General features: G+C 38.9%; 1 protein-coding gene across 1 annotated transcript; it reads right to left on the reverse strand.

Moving 5' to 3' along the window:
• Positions 1-11,291: 11,291 nt before the first annotated feature.
• LOC147890698 (uncharacterized) lies at positions 11,292-12,820 on the reverse strand. Its single transcript, XM_087390043.1, has 4 exons — positions 12,631-12,820; positions 12,284-12,539; positions 11,949-12,162; positions 11,292-11,835 (listed from the first exon to the last, which is right to left on the reverse strand). Exons 1-4 carry the CDS (start codon positions 12,696-12,698, stop codon positions 11,384-11,386), a joined length of 990 nt encoding a protein of 329 aa, XP_087246169.1. The 5' UTR covers positions 12,699-12,820; the 3' UTR covers positions 11,292-11,383.
• Positions 12,821-26,808: the final 13,988 nt, after the last annotated feature.

Consider the following 26,808-nt stretch of genomic DNA (forward strand, 5'->3'; position numbering starts at 1 on the left):
TACATGTGGGCAAAATCACAGGTGTCAAAGCGATCCTATTGTGGTCATGCAACAATTGTGCTTTTATTCAAGGGAATATATCCTCATCAACAAGCTTATTTACTCAGGTATGAAGTGCATAATTTGTGCACTAGGTGTTTACTTTGTTGTATCAAAATTGTTTGCCACACACACACACATATACACATACCGAGAATTTTCTAATATTATCGCATCTACATTTCTCCGATGGGCACAAAACTTTCTACACGCCTCAACCTATGTCTTATTGACTTGCATACAAAGTGGTTCACCCATCCCATAAGTACTTGTTCGGATAATAGACCTCCAAACGTATTTTATGACGATTGTGCATAACACTAGGAAGAAAATGGTGTATCATGTGAGATCGACTATGCAAAGCATATCCAATGGACACAAGACTTTGCACGTTCCTCAACCTAGGCAGTATTGACTTGTGTGCAAAGTGGCATCCCCATCCGATAAGTACTTATTTGAAAAATACACCTACGATCGTGTTTTTTGACCATTGTACATGACACCAAGGCCAAAAATGGTATTTAATACTCAATCTACCATGTAAAGCATATCTGATGGGCACAATACTTTGCACGTGCCTCAAAAGCGGTGGTATGGTATTCCATGCAAAGTGGAACGCCCATTCAATAAGTACTTTTTAGAATATCACACCTAGGACCATGTTTTTTATTGGTTGTTGTCCATGACACTAAGGCAAAAACGTTGATTTATGCTTAATCGACAATGCAACGTATATGCGATTATCACACTACTTTGCACACATCTCAACCTAGGTATTATTGACTTACATGCAAAGCGGCGTGCCCATCCCATAAGTACTTAGTCGAATAACACATCTAGGACCGCGTTTTTTGACGATTGTGCATGACACTAAGGCCAAAACAATGTTTAATGCTTGTTCGACAATGCAAAGCATATCCAATGGGCACAATACTTTCCACACACCTTCAACTATGTGGAATTGACTTACAAGCAAAGTGGCACGCCCATCCCATAAGTGCTTGATCGTATAACATACCTAGCAGTGTGTTTTTTTACGGATGTGCATGACACTAGAGCAAAAATAGTATTTAATGCTCGATCGACCATGCAAATGATATCCGATGGGCACAACACTTTTCGTACGCCTCAACCTAGGTGGTATTGAAATTTTCTCAAAGAGGCACACCCATCCGATAAGTACTTGGTCAGATAACACACCTAAGGGCGTGTTTTTTTGCGGATGTCCATATCACTAGGGAAAAAATGGTGTACAATGCATGATCGACCATGCGAAGCATATATGATGGTGGCAATACTTTGCGCACACCTCAACATAGTTGAAATGGACATGCGTGCAAAGTGGAGCCCCCATCCGATAAGTACTTGTTTGAATAACACACCTAGGACCGTGTTTTTTCATGGTTATGCATCACACTAAGGCAAAAACGGTGTTTTATGCTTGATCGACAATGCAAAGCATATCCGATGGGCACAATACTTTGCACACACCTTCAACTAGGTGGAATCAACTTACATGCAAAGTGGCATGCCCATCCCATAAGTGCTTGATCAGATAACATACCTAGCAACGTATTTTTTTAGGATGTACATGACACTAGAGCAAAAATAGTATTTAATGCTCGAATGACCATGCAAAGGATATCCGATGGGCACAACACTTTTTGTACGCCTCAGCCTAGGTGGTATTGAAATGTTCTCAATGAGGCACACCCATCCGATAAGTACTTGGTCAGATAACACACCTAATGGCGTGTTTTTTTGTGGATGTCCATATCACTAGGGAAAAAATGATGTATAATGTGTGATCGACCATGCAAAGCATATCCGATCATGACAATACTTTGCATGCACCTCAACATAGTTGAAACGGACTTGCGTGCAAAGTGGAGCCCCCATCCGATAAGTACTTATTTGAATAACACACCTACGGCCGTGGTTTTTGACGGTTATACATGACACCAAGGCCAAAAACGGTGTATAATGCGTGATCGACCATGCAAATCATATCCGATGGTAACAATACTTTGCACGCACCTCAACATAGTTGAAACGGACTTGCATGCAAATTGGAACCCCATCCGATAACACACTCAGTACTTGTTTGAATAATGCACTCAGGACCGTGTTTTTTCATGGTTGTGCATGACACTAAGGCAAAAACGGTGTTTTAGGCTTGATTGACAATGCAAAGCATATCCGATGGGCACAATACTTTGCACACACCTTCAACTAGGTGGAATTGACTTACATGCAAAGTGGCATTCCCATCCCATAAGTGCTTGATCGGATAACATACCTAGCAGCGTGTTTTTTTACGGATGTGCATGACACTAGAGCAAAAATAGTATTTAATGCTTGATCAATCATGCAAAGGATATCCAATGGGCACAATACTTTTTCTACACCTCAACCTAGGTGGTATTCAAATGTTCTCAATGAGGCACACCCATCCGATAAGTACTTGGTCAGATAACACACCTAATGGCATGTTTTTTTGCGGATGTGCATATCACTAGGAAAAAAATGGTGTATAATGCGTGATCGACCATGCAAAGCATATCCGATGGTGACAATACTTTGCACTCATCTCAACCTAGTTGAAACGGACATGCGTGCAAAGTGGAGCCCCCATCCGATAAGTAATTGTTTGAATAACACACCTAGGACCGTGTTTTTTCATGGTTGTGCATGACACTAAGGCAAAAACGGTGTTTTAGGCTTGATCGACAATGCAAAGCATATCCGATGGGCACAATACTTTGCACACACCTTCAACTAGGTGGAATTGACTTACATGCAAAGTGGCACTCCCATCCCATAAGTGCTTGATCGGATAACATATCTAGCAGTGCGTTTTTTTTACGAATGCATGACACTAGAGCAAAAATAGTATTTAATGCTCGATTGACCATGCAAAGGATATCCGATGGGCACAATGCTTTTCCTACACCGCAACCTAGGTGGTATTGAAATGTTCTCAAAGAGGCACAACCATCCGATAAATACTTCATCAGATAACACACCTAAGGGCGTGTTTTTTTGCGGATGTGCATACCACTAGGGAAAAAACCGGTATATAATGCGTGATCGACCATGCAAATCATATCCAATGGTGACAATACTTTGCATGCACCTCAACGTAGTTGAAATGGACTTGCGTGCAAATTGGAGACCCCATCCGATAAGTACTTGTTTGAATAACACACCTAGGACCGTGTTTTTTCATGGTTGTGCATGACACTAAGGCAAAAACCGTGTTTTATGCTTGATCGACAATGCAAAGCATATCCGATGAGCACAATACTTTGCACACACCTTCAACTAGGTGTAATTGACTTACATGCAAAGTGGCACTCCCATCCCATAAGTGCTTGATCAGATAACATACCTAAGGGCATGTTTTTTTGTGGATGTGCATATCACTACAGGAAAAACGTTGTATAATGCGTAATCGACCATGCAGAGCATATCCGATGGTGACAATACTTTGCATGCATCTCAAGCTAGTTGAAACGGACTTCTATGCAAACTAGAGCCCCCATCCGATAAGTACTTGTTTGATTAACACAATTAGGACCGTGTTTTTTCATGGTTGTGCATGATACACAGGCAAAAACGGTGTTTTATGCTTGATCGACAATGCAAAGCATATCCGATGGGCACAATACTTTGCACACACCTTCAACTAGGTGGAATTGAATTACATGCAAAGTGGCACACCCATCCCATAAGTGCTTGATCAGATAACATACCTAGCAGTGTGTTTTTTTTACGGATGTGCATGACACTAGAGCAAAAATAGTATTTAATGCTCGATTGACCATGCAAAGGATATCCGATGGGCACAATACTTTTCCTACACCGCAACCTAGGTGGTATTGAAATGTTCTCAAAGAGGCACACCCATCCGATAAATACTTCGTCAGATAACACACCTAAGGGCGTGTTTTTTTACGGATGTGCATACGGCCAGTAGGGAAAAAACCGGTGTATAATGCGTGATCGACCATGCAAATCATATCCAATGGTGACAATACTTTGCACGCACCTCAATGTAGTTGAAACGGACTTGCGTGCAAAGTAGAGCCCCCATCCGATAAGTACTTGTTTGAATAACACACCTAGGACCGTGTTTTTTCATGGTTGTGCATGACACAAAGGCAAAAACGGTGTTTTATGCTTGATCGACAATGCAAAGCATATCCGATGGGCACAATACTTTGCACAGACCTTCAACTAGGTGGAATTGACTTACATGCAAATTGGCATTCCCATCGCATAAGTACTTGATCGGATAACACACCTAGCAGCGTGTTTTTTTACAGATGTGCATGACACTAAGGTAAAAATGGTATTTAATGCTGGATCGACCATGCAAAGCATATCGGATGGGCACAATACTTTTCCTACACCTTAAACTAGGTGGTATTGAAATGTTCTCAAAGAGGCACACCCATCCGATAAGTACTTGGACAGATAACATACCTAATGGCATGTTTTTTTGCGGATGTGCATATCACTACAGGAAAAACGTTGTATAATGTGTAATCGACCATGCAGAGCATATCCGATGGTGACAATACTTTGCACGCATATCAACCTAGTTGAAACGGACTTGCGTGCAAACTGGAGCCCCCATCCGATAAGTACTTGTTTGATTAACACACTTAGGACCGTGTTTTTTCATGGTTGTGCATGAAACTAAGGCAAAAACGGTATTTTATGCTTGATCGACAATGCAAAGCATATCTGATGGGCACAATACTTTGCACACAGCTTCAACTAGGTGGAATTTACTTACATGCAAAGTGGCACTCCCATCCCATAAGTGCTTGATCGGATAACATACCTAGCAACGTGTTTTTTTACGGATGTGCATGACGCTAGAGCAAAAATAGTATTTATTGCTCGATCGATCATGCAAAGGATATCTTATGGGCACAACACTTTTGGTACGCCTCAACCTAGGTGGTATTGAAATGTTCTCAAAGAGGCACACCCATCCGATAAGTACTTGGTCAGATAACACACCTAAGGGCGTGTTTTTTTGTGGATGTGCATATCCCTAGAGAAAAAATGGCTCAAAAATGGTGTATAAGGTGTGATCGACCATGCAAAGCATATCCGATGGTGACAATACTTTGCACGCACCTCAACGTAGTTGAAACGGACTTGCGTGCAAAGTGGAGTCCCCATCCGATAAGTACTTATTTGAATAACACACCTAGGACCATGTTTTTTCATGGTTGTGCATGACACTAAGGCAAAAACGGTGTTTTATGCTTGATCCACAATGCAAAGCATATCCGATGGGCACAATACTTTACACACACCTTCAACCAGGTGGAATTGACTTACATGCAAAGTGGAATTCCCATCGCATAAGTACTTGATCGGATAACACACCTAGCAGCGTGTTTTTTTTATGGATGTGCATGACACTAAAGCAAAAATAGTATTTAATGCTCGATAGACCATGCAAAGCATATTTGATGGGAACAATACTTTTACTATGCCTTTACCTAGGTGGTATTGAAATTTTGTCAAAGAGGCGCACCCATCCGATATGTAGTACTTGGTTAGATAACATACCTAAGGGCGTGTTTTTTTGCAGATGTGCATATCACTACGGGAAGAACGTTGTATAATGCGTAATCGACCATGCAGAGCATATCCGATGGTGACAATACTTTGCACGCATCTCAACCTAGTTGAAACGGACTTGCGTGAAAAGTGGAGCCCCCATCCAATAAGTACTTGTTTGATTAACACACTTAGGACCGTGTTTTTTCATGGTTGTGCATGACACTAAGGCAAAAACGGTGTTTTATGCTTGATCGACAATGCAAAGCATATCTGATGGGCACAATACTTTGCACACACCTTCAACTAGGTGGAATTGACTTACATGCAAAGTGGCACACCCATCCCATAAGTGCTTGATTGGATAACATACCTAGCATGCTCGTGTTTTCTTATGGATGTGCATGACACTAGAGCAAAAATAATATTTAATGCTCGATCGACCATGCAAAGGATAACTTGGCATGTCCATCTGATGAGTACTTGATCGGATAACTTCTCCCACCAATAAATTAAGTACTAATTAAAAATTATAATAAATGAGTAGATTATTAAAAAGAGACTAATATTTATGTAATTGTTGCTATTGCAGCTTGCTTGCGAAGGACTCTCACAAAGGATATGGCTATAGATTTTGTTCTAGGGATGGATGTGATTTTATGTAGCAAAAGAGAAGTAGTTGCATTTGCTACAATCCATGATAGTGATCCCAATTCAGTTTGCCACTTTCGAAGACTTGGCGAAGATAAGGTGGCAGTTATTGTATCAAAGATTCTTAGCGCACATGTTGAGCTAAAGTATAAATGTGGAGATATGGAAACACTTGGAGATGTTATGCCCTACAATACATCCAACAAATCATTTATAGCATAGGACAAAGATGAGATTTATGCAACAGACATTATCAAGAATACAAAGTGCACCACCTTGGATTTTACTATAGGGGACATTTTACAAATGAGATCATTTGCAAATAAGATTGTAGCAGAAGGTGAAGTATTGGGATTTGAACAAGTGGAGCAATGGTCATTTGCACAGATGAGGATTCTAAAAGTCACTGATGATGGTATGGTTGATAACATAACATCCTTATGTGATCCCTACTATGAGGTAGGCAAGAATATGAGATGGAGCATGCAATTTTTAAACATGAGAAAGAGGCACATGGTTTTCAATGATAAAGACAAGGTATACTACAATATCAAAGGACCTAAAAAGCGTGCCCATGTGCCAGGCTCTATCACTTCAAATGTGGATGATTTCAATATACTCAATTATAGAAGTGACATCTTATCTGGAGTGGATGAGTTCATTGGTTCCGAGAAACAAAATGATTTTAGAAGCGAAGCCTTATCTGGGGTGGATGAATTCTTGCACAGTGAGAAGGGCAAAGGTTTCAATAGCGATGTCTTGTCAAGTGTGGATGAGTTCATGCATATTAACAAACCTGGTGTCAATCAAGCTTGTGGATTTGTGAAAGCCATGCAAGATGTCCCAATGAGTGATGTTCTCTCAGGAGTCGAAGAGTTTCAAGGTTCTCAATACTCTCGTAGAATATTGAATTCATTGAATGGTCCTAAGAGTATGTTAAAAACAAGGATGAGATCAACAGAGGATTATTCAATATTTAACTTTGATTGTGATATGGACAAGGATGCAACGACCAATCATGGATGCTTGGTTACAAACAAATGTGAGGAGAAGAAGTGCATAAATACAGATAACAACGTGCATGAGGAATGAAAACGGTCATACATATGCATGAAGAGAAAGCGAATCCAAGCAGATCCACAAAAGCAACCAAAGAGGAAGAGAGTAATGAAGGAGGAGAACATGTTAAATGCATTGGGATATCTATGTTGCAAGCAAAGATGTATGCGCTTCATTGATCTTGCAGACTTCAGGGAATGTAGAGGACATGTGTGGCAAAGAAGAGGAAGCAAAAGAAATGAATACCTTCTCACAAGTCTCTCTTGCTTTCTTCAGAATGGCAATAAAAGGCTAAGTTCAAGACAAAAGGTAAAACCTCTCATAAATGGAAAAAGGATTTGCAATAAGGCATATCGCAATATTACTGGATTATCCCATGGTACATATTGGGATTTAGTCAGCAAGGCAAAGGGCGGCAACAAATTTAGCATTCACGGTAATAGAGGAAGGTCCAAATCAAGAATCTCAACTGTCAGGGCAGCAGCAATTTTGCAAGACTTGATACATGAAAATGCTTTACCTCAACCCCATATATCTACCAAACTTCCTAACGGTGACGCGATCACTGAAATGCACCTTCCAATGGGCTTGACAAAGCTCGAAGTATTTGACTCTATTGTAGAAAAGCAAAGGCAAAGAGGGGATGCCGTAGCTTCTTCTCATACTTTGTATACTCTTTGGAAGAAGAACTTTGGATATGTTAAAATCCCAAGGAGGCAAAAAATGTCAAAGTGTAATGTCTGTGATGATTTAAAGCGAGCGATTGAGAGTGCAACATGTCCAAATCAAAGGGAATTATACAAAAAAAACTGAAAATCTCATCATGACCTTATTCGACATTCCAGACAAAAATATGCATTTTGGAAGGAGCAAGCTATTTCGCATCCCGATGACTACATGTGCTTTATTGTAGATGGCATGGATCAGAATACAACAACATTGCCTCGTTTTGTTGCCACTCCACCTAAATTACAAGGAAAACACTTTCTAAAGACACATCTATGTGGAGTGTTAGTGCATGGAATTAAGTTCTTTGTAGATATATGGATTGATTCCTTGCATCTACATGATAGCAATCAAGTTGTAACATCTATTATGAAGGCAATTCGCAAATGTACATGCAGAAAAAGGTCACCTACCACCGACTTTGAGAATACAAGCTAATAATTGCTGGCGAGAAAATAAGAATGTACTCATGTTTGCATTCTGCTCCATGCTAGTTGCTCATCGAATCTTCAATGAGGTCGAATGTGGATTTTTGTATGTTGGGCATACACATGAGGATATCAATCAGGTTTTTAGCACAGTCTCAAGGGAGCTTAAATGCAAGGATGTGGAGACAATAGATGACTTGGTAAGAAGATGTGGCAGGCAAGTTGGTGGTCATAAGGAAAGTACAGTATGTGAGAGGCTCGAAAGGATGTATGATTGGAAGAGCTTCATTCTACCTTTCATACAAACGGGTGGTGATGCATTGACAGGTCATACCAATCCACACTACTTTCGTTTTTTTTTTAAAGATGAAAAACCTGTAATGCAATGGCAACAGTATTCTCATGATACAAAATGGGAACCTGAAGAACCTTACAGTCTCTTAACTTCAATTCCCAGCAAGGAAAGGTATCCAACATGGGCTCCTATACAAGAATTCAATGAGAGGTCTAACTGTGAAATAGAAGGATTAAAAGCATTTATTACATACAAAGAGGAAATGCTTCGGAGATATCCTGATTCGAAGCCTACTTGGAGAGAACACACTACCACTGTAATTAACAAGACACGAAATTTAATAAAGGACCTTGAGAGAATGCGAGGCTCAAAGGATGTCAAGAAAGAATGAAATATGTTTTGGCCAAATGTTCATAACGATTTGCGCCCAGCTCCAGTCTTTGAAAATGAATTTGTATCATTACTCCCATGTCCATATTGTGGACCGAAGAAGAGAGAGTTTATGCCACAAGTAGATATAGAGGTCGATTGTTTTGTTGTGGTTCGGCCATCGGATGATGAATATGAGAATGTGAAGTTTTGGGTTGCAAAAGTAGTTGATGTGCAAAGAGATGACCAAGGGAGAGCTACAACATTTATAGGGTATGGTATGAAACAAAGGGCAGGAAGGAGAATATGGATAACAACACATTGTATACTAATTGTATAATGAAGGAGTGGGTCCCAAATGATGAAGCAGTCTCTCAAGTTTTGACGGAGACAATCATAGTGTCTTGGCATTCAAGGGCAAAGAAATCAAAGAAGCTCATGGGATATGAGGTAGAAGGAAAAATAAAAATACCACAGCAAACTATTTTGCATATACACGAATTTTTAAGGATGCTCGCCATGGAGGAAGTAGAAGGAGACAGCGCAAATGAAGAATGTCCATGATTAAAGCTTTGTATTGAAGTCCATTGAAGGATTTTATTTGGGTACTAGGCAAGAAGCCAATCCAAGACAATTATAATCAGAGTCATCACCTCCTATGTCAAATGAGAGTCAAAATATGCACTGGATGTCACCCAAGGGTCAAGGCTTGCCAAGACAATAGGGAGTTAATGCAGATGGCACCTGGCAAGGGACTATCACATTGAGCAATAAGACAATGGGGAGTCAATGCACCCAAGGGGCAAGGCTTGGCAAGATAACTTGTGGGAGTTCATGTAGATGGCACCTGTATTTTGCATTGGATGTCACCCAAGGGTCAAGGCTTGGTAAGACAATAGGGAGTTAATGCAGATGGCACCTGGCAAGGGACTATCGCATTGAGCAATAAGACAATGGGGAGTCAATGCACCCAAGGGGCAAGGCTTAGCAAGACAAGTGGGAGTCAAATTATGCAGATGGCACCTAGCAAGGGATTGTCATGACATTGAGCAATAAGACAATGGGGAGTCAAATTATGCAGATGGCATGAATTGAGGCTCTTTAAGAGCAACAATTTAAATTGTAAACATATGTTCAATCTATATCATTTTGGATATAAAGACTCTAGCTGAGAGCAACATCTCTCAATGTAATCATATAATAATAGCTATAATTGCTATTATACCTCTTTGATTCAATACAAAACTTGGGTCTTATGGCATCATGTCTTTTTTCTATTTATTAAAAGTTTTAAAAATTTTGTGCATATTGCAAGCGACAATGTTATTTTCATGAAATATTTAAGTCTCCTTTCATGGATTTATAAATTTATCACATCAAGGAAAATATTAAAAATAATTAAATTAACAAATAACTTAGATATAGCTAGAATTTCTAATATAGGATTATTTCAAATTCTTGTATGTTGGTGCTAAAGTATAGATTGAAAAAACAATATTTTTATGTGAATATGATAGTGCCACAAAGTGAACTTTTGATTTGGGAAGAATATTTTCAAAAAGTAAAATTTTGATTTGGGAAGGATATTTTCACAAAGTAAATATTTCATTTGGGAAGGATTTTTGGGCTTCGTCCAAAAACAACACAAAAAGTCCAAAATTAATGAAATAGGTGTTATTCCTATTGGTAACCCATTCTATTATGCACTAATTGGTCTTAAATAAAACTTTCAGGTTATGTTATATAGAAAATGGTTTATCTCATCGATTCAAAGTCAAATCTTCAAAGTTAGGTCACACTGGATTTTTCTTTTCAAGACCTTTTAAATGAGTACCCATGTTGTGTAGTTTCGAGTTGATCGTAACCTTAACAAGAATCTTGCTTTAAATATCATTCCCACTACTCACCCTTGGGAGGGGAGAGAGAGAGAAAGCACACAAAAAAGAGAGAAATGGGCTACTCCGCATGGCAAAAAGGTTTTGTGGGAAACTTTTTTAATGAAAGTGTAAGTAGAGCGTTGGGTTTGCCTTTCACCCAACAAATAAAAAGTCCATTGAAACTAAGGAAACTTTCCTTCCTGTTAAGCATCCGCCTAAAGAAAAAGCTTAAGTGGGCTCAATTTTCTGAATGCTCATGTATCATGTAATCTCCTCTATTAACCGTTGACATAATAGGTGAGCTACGTCTATATGATACAAAGACACCCCACTTAGTCTTGAGGGCCGCTCGCTTAAGCGGTTGTGGTACGGGAGGTCGCAGAGCCGGGGGAGGGGGGCAGGCGGAGTTCCCGCGGTCGTGGGAACCCAAAGGCCAACATCACTATTGGCCAAAGAAGAACCCGCACTATGAACACAACCACAGCGCCGATGCCTCTCACTTGGGCAGTTGCTCGTAACACCCGATTCAATTTCGACACGCGAACCGTTTCATCGCAAAACGTTGCATTGCAAAGCTGCACATAGAATTCCCAGTTAATCTCCATGCCAAAGGTCATGGTCGTATTGTAAGTTTTGCGTGTTCTTTCAGATTGATTCCAAAAGTCCTCCGCGGAGCTGGAGGAGTTCTGGTGGAACTGATATGCCATGTCCCTTGTCAAGTTGATCAGACGCTCCGAGTAGTTGTAGACGCTACGGTTCACGTAGCTTAAGGAGAAGAAGACATCGGACTCCACATACGCATTTGCTGGCCATCAAAGAGCTTGCAAAACTGATAATACTTGAAACTATGCTGTTTTTTGCAAGGAAAAACGTAACGGTGTTTAAGCCGCACAGACAAAAGCATGTTCGAGAACTTACTGTCTATACGGTTCGCTACATCGGTGAACAATTGGTGCTTACGAAGTGCGTCTGCTGTTGGTAGAATTGTCCGGGTATCTAGAAGGTTCATAATGGGGCTCAAAACGGACACACAACTCGTTGCCAAATATCCGGAGTAAGAGCACAGGTCAAGAATTATCGATGTACCGTTACCGGCTGTGAGGGGAGTTGTAGTTTCGATCGATTGATGACCCTGGTGAACGCAGCACAAGTTGTAATGAAAGCCTTCTAAATTGGGAGACAATGGGTGTCTCTGTTATAATCAGCCAAGCGAGCGCTTTATACGTTCTAAAAGAGCAAATCAAGTTTTTCACCGTGTATATGTAAAAGGTCGTATAATTGCACCAACTTATGTCCTGCATTTGGCAAGGACAAGATAGAGTTAGGTTTCGCGGATCATCCAGCAGGGAGCTTGCATTCTTGGAGCCGGTAAAAGTAATCTTGGATATCTGCACTCCTGGTTCTCGAATGGCCAAGACGATAATAGCTGCTATTCCCAATGCCCCAATTACAAAGAGCAGTAGGAGTCGAGCCCAACGTCTTTGTGGAGGTTTGTTTTCTGCAGGTGCGCTGAAAGATGACCCCAACGACATCAAATAACGTCAGTCACTTATTACCCCGGGAGTAGCAAAAGAAAGAAAAGAGAGAGGCGTGGGCTTACCGTGAATAATCCTGACAAATGGCGGCTGTAGCGGAATGTACGCGACCTGTAATGGTTGTGAGCTTCATACTGGCTCAAGGGCGGCAGGATTCCAAAGCGGGCAACCGCGCGTCAACTTATTATGGGGAAACTAGCACAGCACGACTGCCCCGGCGGGCAAACGCGCATCACTTATTAAGCCGGGCAAGTAGCACAGCAAGGCGTGGAGCCGAAGTTTTGAGTGCGTCTTCACTTTAGCGAGCTAGCGTACTCATCTGTCCATCAAGTTCTAAGAGAACGAAGGCTCGTGAAACAACAACTATACTTTTGACTGGAAAAAATGCGGGAGGTGCTGAAAGGCTGACGAAAGTTCCTTGCTTTCCTTTAAAGTGCCATTTTATTCCATTCGTCAAGGTGAAGGTTACTTTTCCACTTTTGTATTATACTCTAATAAGAACATATGATCTTCTACCTTCGGGCTAAGGGCCTTAGCACATGGATGGGACTAGCATGGGTTTAGGATGAGAATCTTTTTGTCATCATTATTCCCATCCTACATGGAGTGGTCTAGGATGGTTTTAGAATGGGAGTAGCCACTTTTTGTCCCATCTTGGACCATGGCCTCTACACCCTGGCAGCCAGAATGGGTTCCCCTTTTTTAAGGATTCAAGAACATAGAAGGATGACATGTAACCTTGTCCCCACCTCCTAAACACATGAAATGATGCCATGTGTCCTCTTCCTCCTAAACCCATCCCTAGTTCTTTGTTTGTTAGTACATGGTGGGATGGGAAAAGGATAGAAATATGCATGGGACCACCTTGGACCACCTTTTCCCATTCCCATCCTATTTCTTCCCATGTGCTAGGATGGAGTGAGTGATGGACGGGGTGGCAAGGATTCATGAGGGCACAATCGAAAAAGAACACCATATTTTCCCTTGGTTTTACAACTACTTTTCATATGTTATAGTGCTAATTCTCAAGGGAGTGCTTCGCACTTGTTAAGTTGCTCGTAACACCCCATTAAAAATTGATTTGCAATCCACTTCATTGAAAAACATCACATTTCAAAGGTACAAAATAATAGGAGGGCTTTTGAGTTTATTGAAAACATGGGACATGAGCTAATGTTTAAACATGGAATAAAAAGGTACTTCAAGCTAGTCACATGTGTTCGACCACCATTACATTTCTCAAGGTGAAGATTTCTATCACCTTTGTAAACTAGTCTTAAAACACTTCATCTTGTTTTATACCACCTTGATACATTTTGATACATAATGGTTGGGTCTATGGTATGGGACCCCTCAATCTAAAAAAATACATACATATTCATAATAAAAGTTTCACAAAACTAAAAATTTGAGGGCAAGGGAAGGATGTAGCGGAGGACAAAAGAGAGCACTCAAATAAATTGATTAAATCGATGGAAACGGAGTGAGTGAGGGTTTAGGGTTTAAACATGTATCCTTTCACTAAGCATAGGAGGGCCACCAATCCTTTTGAGTTTACTAAAATGAGCATGGTGTAACGGATCACCTCACAATTTGGTGGCTTTGCCTCTAAGTTATGACAAAAAAACATTATGACTGAAAGGTCACGCCTCTAATAAAAAAGGCTGATGAAAGTTCCATGGTTTATAATAGTACCCTTTAAAGTACCATTTTATTCCCTTCTTTAAGGGGAAGGCTACTTTATTATTCCATGGCCCCAGCTTCTTTTCTACTATAAAGTAAGAAATTTGAGCTTCTTTTTATTCCACCGTTGGTGCTTTTCTAGCTTTGTAATTTGATGTCAATGTTATGACGAAAAATATTGAAATTTTGCACATGGACTAAAAAAGTACTTCAAGGCTAGTCACATGACTTCTATCAATACCTTCCTCAAGGTGAAGATTCCTACTTGTTCTCCCATCTTTGTTCTATAGTGTGTTGGATACACTAAAGCCAATAATCATTATTGGTGACGCCCTTTTTTATTCATCATTCCCAAATCTTGAAAAAACCAACCCATGTTTCTCGCAAAACGATTAGGGAGGTAGCAAGCTAAGGGTGTCCACTTTCGGACCACTTTCGGGTGAGTGTGACACCCGCTCGAGTGAAAATACAAAGGTTTTGCTTCAGTGTGCAATACCTCGATCGAGGTATTATCTCCAATGAAACTCACACACGAGGACAACCGAGCCAAGCCAATACCTCGATCTAGGTCCTAGACTTTTTTTCACCGAACCGAGCCTATACCTCGATCGAGGTCTCGTGGCATGCCACATATACCTCGTTCGACGTATCGTGCCAAGCCACCTATACCTCGATTGAGGTATTGTGGCAAGTCCACATACCTCGATCGAGGTATCGTGGATAGATGTCTTCGATCATGTCAAATACCTCGATCAAGGTATTTGACACGATCGAAGACATCTATCCACGATACCTCGATCGAGGTATGTGCCATCCGACAGGGCAGCTGACATACCTCGATCGAGGTAACGTGGCAAGTCTAGGAACCTCGATCCTGGTATGCTGGACCGATGACTTGGCCGCATGTCCGATACCATGATCTAGGTATGTGGCATCCGGCTGGCAGCTGACATACCTCGATCGAGGTATTGTGGCAGGTCCATACCTCGATCGAGGTAGATGGACCGATGTGTATGGGGCATGTCGAATACCTCGATCGAGGTATCGAGGTATGACGGAGCGATGTATATGTGGCATCTAAAATACCTCGATCGAGGTATCGTGGCATGTCTATACCTCGATCGAGGTATGATGGATCGACATGTATGTGGCATGTGAAATACCTCGATCGAGGTAGTGAAACCCTAAATTTTCGTATATAAAGTGAGGGACCCCCCTCATTCTTCATACCTCGATCGAGCTCCTCCTCATCCAAATCGACGGATTTGTGGGAGCTCGACGGAATTGCGGCAGTGACGGAGAACGACCGATGGACAACGACACAGATGGACGGAGCGGGAGATTCCAGGTAAGTTTTTTTTATGTAGATTTTTTTTTTGCGAGAATTTATTTAAAATTTAGTTTATAGGAATATCTAATTTAATTATAAAATATTTCTAAATTTCAAATGCATTTTAAAGTTCTTTTTATTATCTTTTAAATTACGTAATTTTTTATTTAAAATGTAAAAATGTATATATTTTGTTTTTTAAAATCATCTATTAAAAACAAAAGAGATTAAAGTTATTTTTTAAATTAGTCCTATTTTTATTTAAATAAAAAAACATTTAAATTTTATTTTTAAAAATCATCTTTAAAAAAAAAAGAAAATAAGAGTTTAAGGTAGCTTTTATGTTATTTAAGTTAGTGAAGTTTTTATTTAAATGTCAAAAAGTATATAATTTGTTTTCTAAAATCATCTATTAAAAAAAAAAAGATTAAAGTAGTTTTTATGTTATTTTTTAAATTACTAAAGTTTTGAATTAAATATAACGTTTAAATTTTATTTTTAGAAATCATATATTAAAAAAAAGAAAATAAGAGTTTAAAGTAGCTTTTATATTATTTTAGTTTATAGGAATATGTAATTTAATTATAAAATATTTCAAAATTTCAAATGCATTTTAAAGTTCTTTTAAATTATTTTTTTTAATTATTTAATTTTTTATTTAAAATGTGAAAATGTATATATATTGTTTTTAAAAATCATCTATTTAAAAAAAGAGAGATTAAAGTAGTTTTTATGTTATTTTTCAAATTAGTGCTATTTTTATTTAAATAAAAAAACATTTAAATTTTAGTTTTAAAAATCATCTTTTAAAAAAAAAGAAAATAAGAGTTTAAGGTAGCTTTTATGTTATTTAAGTTAGTGAAGTTTTTATTTAAATGTCAGAAAGTATATATTTTGTTTTTTAAAATCATCTATGAAAAAAAAAAGAGATTAAAGAAGTTTGCATGTTATTTTTTAAATTAGTGAAGTTTTGAATTAAATATAACGTTTAAATTTTATTTTTAGAAATCATCTATTAAGAAAAAGAAAATAAGAGTTTAAAGTAATATCTAATTTAATTATAAAATATTTCAAAATTTCAAATGTATTTTAAAGATTTTTCAAATAATTTTTTTTAATTACATAATTTTTTATTTAAAATGTGAAAATGTATATATTTTATTTTTTAAAATCATCTATTTAAAAAAAGAGAGATTAAAGTAGTTTTTATGTTATTTTTCAAATTAGTGCTATTTTTATTTAAATAAAAAAATGTTTAAATTTTAGTTTTAAAAATCATCTTTTTAAAAAAAAGAAAATAAGAGTTTAAGGTAGCTTTTATGTTATTTAAGTTAGTGAAGGTTTTATTTAAATGTCAAAAAGTATATATTTTGTTTTTTAAAATCATCAATTAAAAGAAAAAGAGATTAAAGTAGTTTGCATGTTATTTTTTAAAGTAGTGACGTTTTGAATTAAATATAACGTTTAAATTTTGTTTTTAGAAATCATATATTAAAAAAAAGAAAAATAAGAGTTTAAAGTAGCTTTTATATTATTTTAGTTTATAGGAATATCTAATTTAATTATAAAATATTGCAAAATTTCAAATGCATTTTAAAGTTTTTTTAAATTTTTTTTTAAATTACGTAATTTTTTATTTAAAATGTAAAAATGTATATATTTTGTTTTTTAAAATCATCTATTTAAAAAAAGAGAGATTAAAGTAGTTTTTATGTTATTTTTCAAATTAGTGCTATTTTTATTTAAATAGAAAAACGTTTAAATTTTAGTTTTAAAAATCATCTTTAAAAAAAAAAGAAAATAAGAGTCTAAGGTAGCTTTTATGTTATTTAAGTTAGTGAAGTTTTTATTTAAATGTCAAAAAGTATATATTTTGTTTTTTTAAATCATCTACTTAAAAAAAAAGAGATTAAAGTAGTTTGCATGTTATATTTTAAATTAGTGAAGTTTTGAAGTAAATACAACGTTTAAATTTTGTTTTTAGAAATCATCTATTTTTTAAAAAAAAATTTGCGGTGTGCGTTTATCTATCTTTATGTGGAATATTATAGATTATATAGTTGGTTAAGAGTTGTTTCATAATTTAGGTAGAGTAAGTAGGTTGAGTTAACAAGCTAGAGCAAGATGATCTAGTTAAGGCCTAGTCAAAAAGTTGTTTAGGGCTAGCTATTCCCAACTAGCTAGGAGCCAGTCATGCCAACCAATCATTCAACAGATGCTCCAAGTCAAGCAGTATAACCAGGGTTATCTCAATGACCATAACCTATCTCTATCCTATAAATATTGTCATTTCCTATATATTCTATACATTTCAAGATGCTATTCTACTTTAGTTTGTAATATGTTTAGAGGTGCAATTTGACTTCCACTTGCAATTATTGAGAGGTGCATTTGTCCACCTTCATGTGGAATATTCTAGTATGCAGGTCTTGCCTTGGGTTATATCTTTCAAGTTAGCATCTATTCCTTGTAGTCCATTTTAGTGTATTGTACATAACATTTTCTTTCTATCACTCAGTATCTTTACATCTCTCTTCCAAAAATACACCTCTACTACATACTTTGACATGCTAGTAGAGCCCATGGTAGTCTAGAGCCTCGAAAAATGGAGTGAGCATCTAGAACAAAAGCTATTTGCTATTAATTACAGCAAGGGTGGGTAGTATAGACAAGGAGAATGAGCTTGAAGAAACCGACTTTCTAAAGTAAACAACTTGTAAATAATTGTAAATACGAATTGAATTTGCAACATAGCACTGTTGTTGGCATAGCCACACATTTGGCCCATCTACTGGTAAGTGCATAGGATGATCCCAACGACATCCTACCTCATCAAGGAGTACGCACAAATAGTTTTCATTACGTAAATAGATTATAAGTCATATTGAATAGAATATTATTTTCATTACCCAAATAGAATATTAATTTCCATGTGTTTTTTTTGTGCATGCACTAGCCAGTGCACAGGTTCTGGCTCCACTGTTCATATGCAGATAGCGATTTTGAGAGCTGAGATGAGGGCTCTGCAAGATGCTAGGGCACCCCCTCACTTGGTTGCGAGTCTAGATTCAGTCATTGATGCTCTGGGTCGATTGGACACAGTTGAGGACGTTGTGGATACCTTTCAGGCACAGGTTGAGGCAGAGATCACTGGTCATGGCTTGGATTGGAGAGCCATTTGAGAGTTGTTTGAGTGTGAGTCACCTCACAGGCAGGCCTTAGAGGATATATTTTGGGATGGTCACACTGAGGCGATGCGACCACGATCAAGGCTGCCCTTTCATATTTTACGTTGTAGGCACCCGGTCATAGCAGCACACATTTATCCGAGATATCTCGTTGTGAATGGTGGTCGATTGCCTCACAACCGTCAGATAGCCAGGTCATTTGCCATGTAGCTATACGCCGAGTTTGTGCTTGGTCATCGGGTAGACTACCTTAGTACCCGTCCAGGATCAAGAGCGAGACATGGTAGGATGGGGCGTCAGGAGCATTAGACTGCACGTGTTCGGCGTCAACGCGAGGCACTAGAGCTGCACACTATCCCTGCACCGGCATTGCGAGCTGTTGGAGGACGGATTAGGGGGAATGTTCATTCAGTGACATCATCCTTGCACGACATGGTCTCTGCCCTATCGAGATCACTTTCGATTCCACCTCCCACATCTATGGAGCCTCCCACATCTACACCGCCTCAGCATGAGTTGGAGACTCGAGACGCACAGATTGCAGAGTTGGAGGCATTGTTGGCCGAGTCTAGGGACGAGGTTAGTTATTTTGATTATTTTAGTTTATTTTTTTGTTGCGTGTTTTGAACTGAAGTTTTTGGTTAATTCTCACCATGTACGCGACATGTTTGCATTGCAAGCACATCTATTGCGACAGGATATGGAGTCTCGTGTACGACTATTGGAGGAAGATTTGAAGGAGCAGAGGATTCAGACACGCATGGCATACCATCGAGCGGAGCACTATATTTTGCAGTTGAAACATATTAGTCATGATCCATCTCGCCATAGGATCGACCCCAACGTGGCCCTGTACCTCGCTTCTCCTGTAGATGTGCCAACTAGGACACCCATAGATGCACCAATCATAGCCAGGCTTCCTACCGCCACTTGCGTCCTTTGCCACGAGGAGTTTGACACCATAGGGTGGTTTGGACAAGGGTGCGGCCACATCGCACATCTCCATTGCATGACCCACCACATGGTGGCACGATCAATGTGCCCTGTATGCTTTGCTGACATTGATGTGGCTACATATAGAGGACTAGGCATGGATGATCTGTATCCTGGTCATCGTCAGGCCATTGATCCATTTTCCCACGTGGTCTTGACAAAGCACTACAGGGAGGAGGCACAGAGAGCTTCACTGCAGCAGGAGGGTGCTGATACATTAGTGGTTGCAGTGTGTGTTCTGCGACGCTTCTCATATGGTGATTTCATGCCAGGTGATGAGGCACGAGCGGAGGAAGCACGCCGTATTGAGCGAGAAGCAGAGCTTCAGATATCATTGCAGTAGTGGGTGGAGCAGTAGCTTGGGCGGGGCCGAGACCAGCGTCTTCTACATGTAGAGACGATTACTCGCGCTGGATTTGAGGCACGAGTATTCGCAAATGCACCACTTTGGGAGCTGAGACGCGCATACATAGAGGAGGCGAGGGAGGCAGAGATGGCAACGGTGGCTCGTGCAGCATGCCCTCCTCTTCATAAGGATGAGGCTGGCCCATCTCATGCAGGAGATGAGGTTGGCCCATCTGATCCGGCTTTGCCTGAGGGCACACAGCAGACGGTTGGGCAGCAGGTCATACAGGAGCCACGTGAGAGGATGACTAGAGGATCATATGTGGAGTTATCAGATTCTGATTCAGGATGATTGTTTAGGCTTCACACATATCTTGTTTAGGGATGCACTTCTGCACGATGATGATGATGATGTACACATTCATTTTGGTACTTTCATGATATTGTTCTTACTTTTATGATGTATGAGCATTTTCCTACTTTCATGATGTTCTTCTTACTTTGTTTATCTCAGTTTATAGTTTGTTCAAATCTAACATAAACATTTAAAATTAGGAGTATGATTTTGAATTTCCAAAATCTCAATTCACACATCTAATACATAAGGTATTTTTAAAATAATGCCATGTGAAGTAATTGTAAACATTAGGTATTAAAAAAGTGTTCAAGTATAAGGTCTCTCTCTCTCTCTCTCTCTCTCTCTCTCGTGCTATGAACTTTATCATTTTGAATATCATATTGAATTTTGTATATATCAATGCTTGCAATTATTACACTAACCTAAGAGCCGTGTGAAGTTTCATCCCCACGTGCGTATTCAAAATTAAGAGTATGATTTTGAATTTCAGATATCTCAATTCACACATCTAATACATAAGGTATTTTAAAAATAATGCCGTGTGTCGTAATTATAAACATTAAGCATTGAAACGGTGTTCAAGTATAAGGTCTCTCTCTCTCTCTCTCTCTCTCTCTTTCTAGAGCTCTCTTGTGCTATGAACTTTATCATATTGAATTTCGTATATATCAATGCTTGCCATTTTTCATACATAGTCACTAGTAGGGATTATACCTTCCACGTGGCACATATGAAATCAGTTGGAGACCAAATCTTGCGTGGATGTATGCATTATACCTTCCACGTGGCACATACCAAATCAGTTGGAGACCAAATCTTGCATGGCTGTATGTCTAGGGTAGCCTAAGAGCCGTGCAAAGTTTAATGCCCAATAGATAAGTCCACATGCATATTTGGTTAGTACGTGCGTCATTTTTCATACGCAGTCACTAGCAGGGAGTGCTTGCAAAAATGTACGAATTATACCTCCCACGTGGCACATACCAAATCAGTTGGAGACCAAATCTTGCATGGATGTACGTATAGGATAGCCTAAGAGCCATGCGAAGTTTCAACCCCAACAGGGTTTAGGGTTTTTTAGGTTTAGGGTTTCGGGTTTAGGGTTTAGGGTTTTTAGGGTTTAGGGTTTTTTAGGATTTAGGGTTTAAGGTTTAGGGTTTAGGGTTTAGTCGTGCTAGTAGGGATTGTAAAAATGTACGCATTATATCTTCCACGTGGCGCATACCAAATCAGTTGGAGACCAAATCTTGCATGGATGTACGTCTAGGGTAGCCTAAGAGCCGTGCAAAGTTTCATCCCCAACAGGGTTTAGGGCTTAGGGTTTAGGGTTTTTTAGGGTTTAGGGTTTAGGGTTTAGGGTTTTTTAGGGTTTAGGGTTTAGGGTTTTTTAGGGTTTAGGGTTTAGGGTTTAGTCGTGCTAGTAGGGATTTGTAAAAATCTATGCATTATACCTTCCACGTGGCGCATACCAAATAAGTTGGAGACCAAATCTTGCGTGGATAAACGTCTAGGGTAGCCTAAGAGCCGTGCAAAGTTTAATCCGGAACATATAAGTCCACACGCGTATTTTGTTAGTACGTGCGCCATTGTTCATACGTAGTCCTGCTAGTAGGGATTGTAAAAATGTACGCATATACCTTCCACGTGGCGCATACCAAATCGGTTGGAGACCAAATCTTGCGTGGATGTACGTCTAGGGTAGCCTAAGAGCCATGCAAAGTTTAATCCCCAACAGATAAGTCCACATTCCTATTTGGTTAGTACGTGCACCATTTTTCATACGTAGTCGTGCTAGTAGGGATTGTAAAAATGTATGCATTATACCTTCCACGTGGCGCATACCAAATCAGTTGGAGACCAAATCTTGCGTGGATGTACGTCTAGGGTAGCCTAAGAGCCGTGCAAAGTTTAATCCCCAACAGATAAGTCCACATGCATATTTGGTTAGTACCTGTGCCATTTTTTATACGTAGTCATGCTAGTAGGGATTGTAAAAATGTACACATTATACCTTCCACGTGGCGCATACCAAATCAGTTGGAGACCAAATCTTGCGTGGATGTACGTCTAGGGTCGCCTAAGTGCCGTGTGAGGTTTCATCCCCAACAGATAAGTCCACGCACGTATTTCGTTAGTACGTGCGCCATTTTTCATACGTAGTCGTGCTAGTAGGGATTGTAAAAATGTACGTATTATACCTTCCACATGGGACATACCAAATCAGTTGGAGACCAAATCTTGCATGGATGTACGTCTAGGATAGCCTAAGAGCTGTGCAAAGTTTAATCCCCAACAGATAAGTCCACATGTGTATTTGGTTAGTACGTGCACCATTTTTCATACGTAGTCGTGCTAGTAGGGATTGTAAAAATGTACGCATTATACCTTCCATGTGGCGCATACCAAATCAGTTGGAGACCAAATCTTGCGTGGATGTACGTCTAGGGTAGCCTAAGAGCTGTGCAAATTTTAATCCCCAACAGATAAGTCTGCATGTGTATTTCGTTAGTACGTGCACCATTTTTCTTACGTAGTCGTCTAGTAGGGATTGTAAAAGTGTACGCATTATACCTTCCACGTGGCGCATACCAAATTAGTTGGAGACCAAATCTTGCGTGAATGTATGTCTACGGTGGCCTAAGAGCTGTGCGAAATTTCATCCCCAACAGATAAGTCCACACGCGTATTTTGTTAGTACGTGCACCATTTTTAATACGTAGTCGTGCTAGTAGGGATTGTAAAAATGTACGCATTATACCTTCCATGTGGTGCATACCAAATCAGTTGGAGACCAAATCTTGAGTGGATGTATTTCAAGGGTAGCCTAAGAGCCGTGCAAAGTTTAATCCCCAACAGATAAGTCCACATGCCTATTTGGTTAGTACGTGTGCCATTTTTCATACGTAGTCGTGCTAGTAGGGATTGTAAAAATGTACACATTATACCTTCCACATGGCGCATACCAAATCAGTTGGAGACCAAATCTTGCGTGGATGTACTTCTAGGGTAGCCTAAGAGCCGTGCAAAGTTTAATCCCCAACAGATAAGTTGACATGCCTATTTGATTAGTACGTGCGCCATTTTTCATACGTAGTTGTGCTAGTAGGGATTGTAAAAATGTACACATTATACCTTCCACGTGGCGCATACCAAATCAATTGGAGACCAAATCTTGCGTGGATGTATGTCTAGGGTAGCCTAAGAGCTGTGCAAAAATTAATCCCCAACAGATAAGTCCACATGCGTATTTGGTTAGTACGTGCGCCATTTTTCATACGTAGTCGTGCTAGTAGGGATTGTTAAAATGTACGCGTTATACCTTCCACGTGGCGCATACCAAATCAGTTGGAGACCAAATCTTGCGTGGATATACGTCTAGGGTAGCCTAAGAGCCGTGCAAAGTTTAATCCCCAACAGATAAGTCCACATGCATATTTCGTTAGTACGTGTGCCATTTTTCATACGTAGTCATGCTAGTAGGGATTGTAAAAATGTACGCATTATACCTTCCACGTGGCACATGCCAAATCAGTTGGAGACCAAATCTTGCGTGGATGTACTTCTAGGGTAGCCTAAGAGCCGTGCAAAGTTTAATCCCCAACAGATAAGTCGACATGCCTAGTTGGTTAGTACGTGCGCCATTTTTCATACGTAGTCGTGCTAGTAGGGATTGTAAAAATGTACACATTATACCTTCCACGTGGCGCATACCAAATCAGTTGGAGAACAAATCTTGCATGGATATACATCTAGGGTAGCCTAAGAGCTGTGCAAAGTTTAATCCCCAACAGATAAGTCCACATGCGTATTTCGTTAGTACGTGCGCCATTTTTCATACGTGGTCATGCTAGTAGGGATTGTAAAAATGTACGCATTATACCTTCCACGTGGCGCATACCAATTCAGTTGGAGACCAAATCTTGCGTGGATGTATGTCTAGGGTGGCCTAAGAGCCGTACGAATTTTCATCCCCAACAGATAAGTCCACATGCATATTTCATTAGTACGTGCACCATTTTTCATACGTAGTCATGCTAGTAGGGACCAACAGATAAGTCCACATGCATATTTCGTTAGTACGTGCGCGAATTTTCTTAGTCACATTTTTAAAATGTCCTAAAGCACAAAACACAATTAGAACATTACTACTAATAAACAATTTTTTGTTTTACAAACACAACAAATCCCATTGAGAAGACAACGAACATGATCATGTATAAAATAGAATCTAATACAATGATGTGTACTTGGGGGGGGTCATTCATCATATGTAACCCTATCACGTGAGTTCAACAGAAGGATATTTTTTATTTCTAAATTTTACAAAAATAAATATACATAAGGGACTATTTAAAATAGTTTTGGAAAAAATTTACAGATTTGTATAGAAAAGGGGTACATTTTATTAATGAAAAATTTATAGATAAGGGATTTTAGAAATATGGCTTGAACGCACATGGTATAGAGGGTTTATACATAGTGACCCCCCCGAGGATGTGTATGAACGTGTATACAACCATCATAGTGAAATACAAAATATGAGTCCATGAAAATTACAATGGTACAGTCACACAGTGAGCCTATACATATCAAATACAAAAATATGTAATCAACTAGTGATACCCAATAAAAATCAATCTAATCAACTGACGATCCCAAAAAATATGATATGTAATGTGCTACTCCTCAAGATCAGCTCTCATGCCAATAGTTGCAAGTATGCTCTCGTGATCTGCCACTGCAAGGCGCTTATTTTGTCTTGTAACACTTATTTCATTAATTTTGGACTTATTAATGTAAAAATTCATTTTTACATATACTTTTGGACTAGTTTTTAGATAAAATTTAAGAAAAAACCCAATCTTCAAAGCACAGATGAAAACATAAAAAGAAGCTTTTTTTTAAATATTTTTAAAGGAGATGAAACTAAAATTATAAAATTTAATGTAGCCTAGATAAGTTACACAAAAAAAATCAGATTCAATAGTTGTAACCTTCAAAAGTTACAAGTGGACATAGCAAACTCTCACAATATTTATAAAGGTGTTGACAAACACCAAAAGTTACAATAAGCCTCTCCCTAGAAGGAAAATCTATTTTCTCTTATAATCCTAAATTCAACCCATTCAAGGGCTGAGCTCATCTCATCCTCATCGATGTAGTAAAACAACAGAAGAGAAGTAAGAATTGATGAATTTTGTCCTATATAACACTTTTTTTATTCCGAATGGCTTGCGCTTCTTAGGGTGGAAATCTTCCATAACAAGCCACATGCAAAGATATCTCACTTTGAAAGTCTATTAGCTCTCTCCTATATGAATGCAATTTATCTATTTCACTAGTAGCCATACTTATTTTTCCTTTCTCCTCCTTCTCTAAGCCCTTCAAACAAGCAAACTCGTCCTTCTTGTACTAGGTTAATGGAGCTATATTTCACTTTCTGTCCTCCCTCTTCCCCTAGTTCTTGGTAATCCCTTCTTTGCTGGTGCTAATGGCTTGCTCAATGGAATCGATGACTTCAAAAAGATCCATGGAAATGAGAGGAAGAAGGTAATGAGACCGAGGAAGGTAACGAGAGGAGGTAAGGCAATATGGAAGGAGTATGCTTGAGGAGAGGCAGTAAGGCTGAGGGCAAGATGGAAGGAGTAAGCTTGAGGAGAGGAGTAAGGTAAGAAGAGCAAAGTAGAAAAAGTGTTTTTGCTACGGGCGAGATGTAGAAGACGAATGACTAGAGAGGGATTTATAGAACTACAGACTCATAATGTGAGATGAAATATTTAGAATAAAGAATTGGGAGAGGCTGAGATGAGTAGATTGTGTGAAGTAACAGATGCAAGACCGTAATGCGAGACATGTGAGATGGTAGATTTTGAGTACATTGAAATCTATAAAATAAAGTTATGGAATACAAGAATGATATAATTATTAGAATCTCATCATGAGATATATTTTTTATATAATAAGTAAGACTTGCAGATGTAAGACCGTAATGCAAGACATGTGAGACGATAGATTTTGAGTACATTGAAATCTATAAAATAAAGTGATGGAACACAAGAATAATATAATTATTAGATTCTCATCATGAGATATTTATTGTATATAATAAGTTAAACTTTGAAAAAAGTAAAACCGATTTCCTTTGTCCATCCTAGTCCTTCTACAAGCACATTCTTCGTTCATCACTCTTAATTTATCATCTCTCCACACACCATAGATGTCCTTAACATTGTCGAAGATGTGCAGTCTGGAATCGATAGTCTCAAAGAATGGATTGCTGACCAAGGAGCAAGGAGAGATGCAATAATTCGACAAGGCTCTCCACTGACACAGATGGAGAGAGAGA

Source organism: Dipteris shenzhenensis, chromosome 18 (genome assembly GCF_047967505.1).
Source record: "Dipteris shenzhenensis isolate YYH24624 ecotype China chromosome 18, Dip_SZ_1.0, whole genome shotgun sequence".
NCBI lineage: Eukaryota > Viridiplantae > Streptophyta > Polypodiopsida > Gleicheniales > Dipteridaceae > Dipteris > Dipteris shenzhenensis.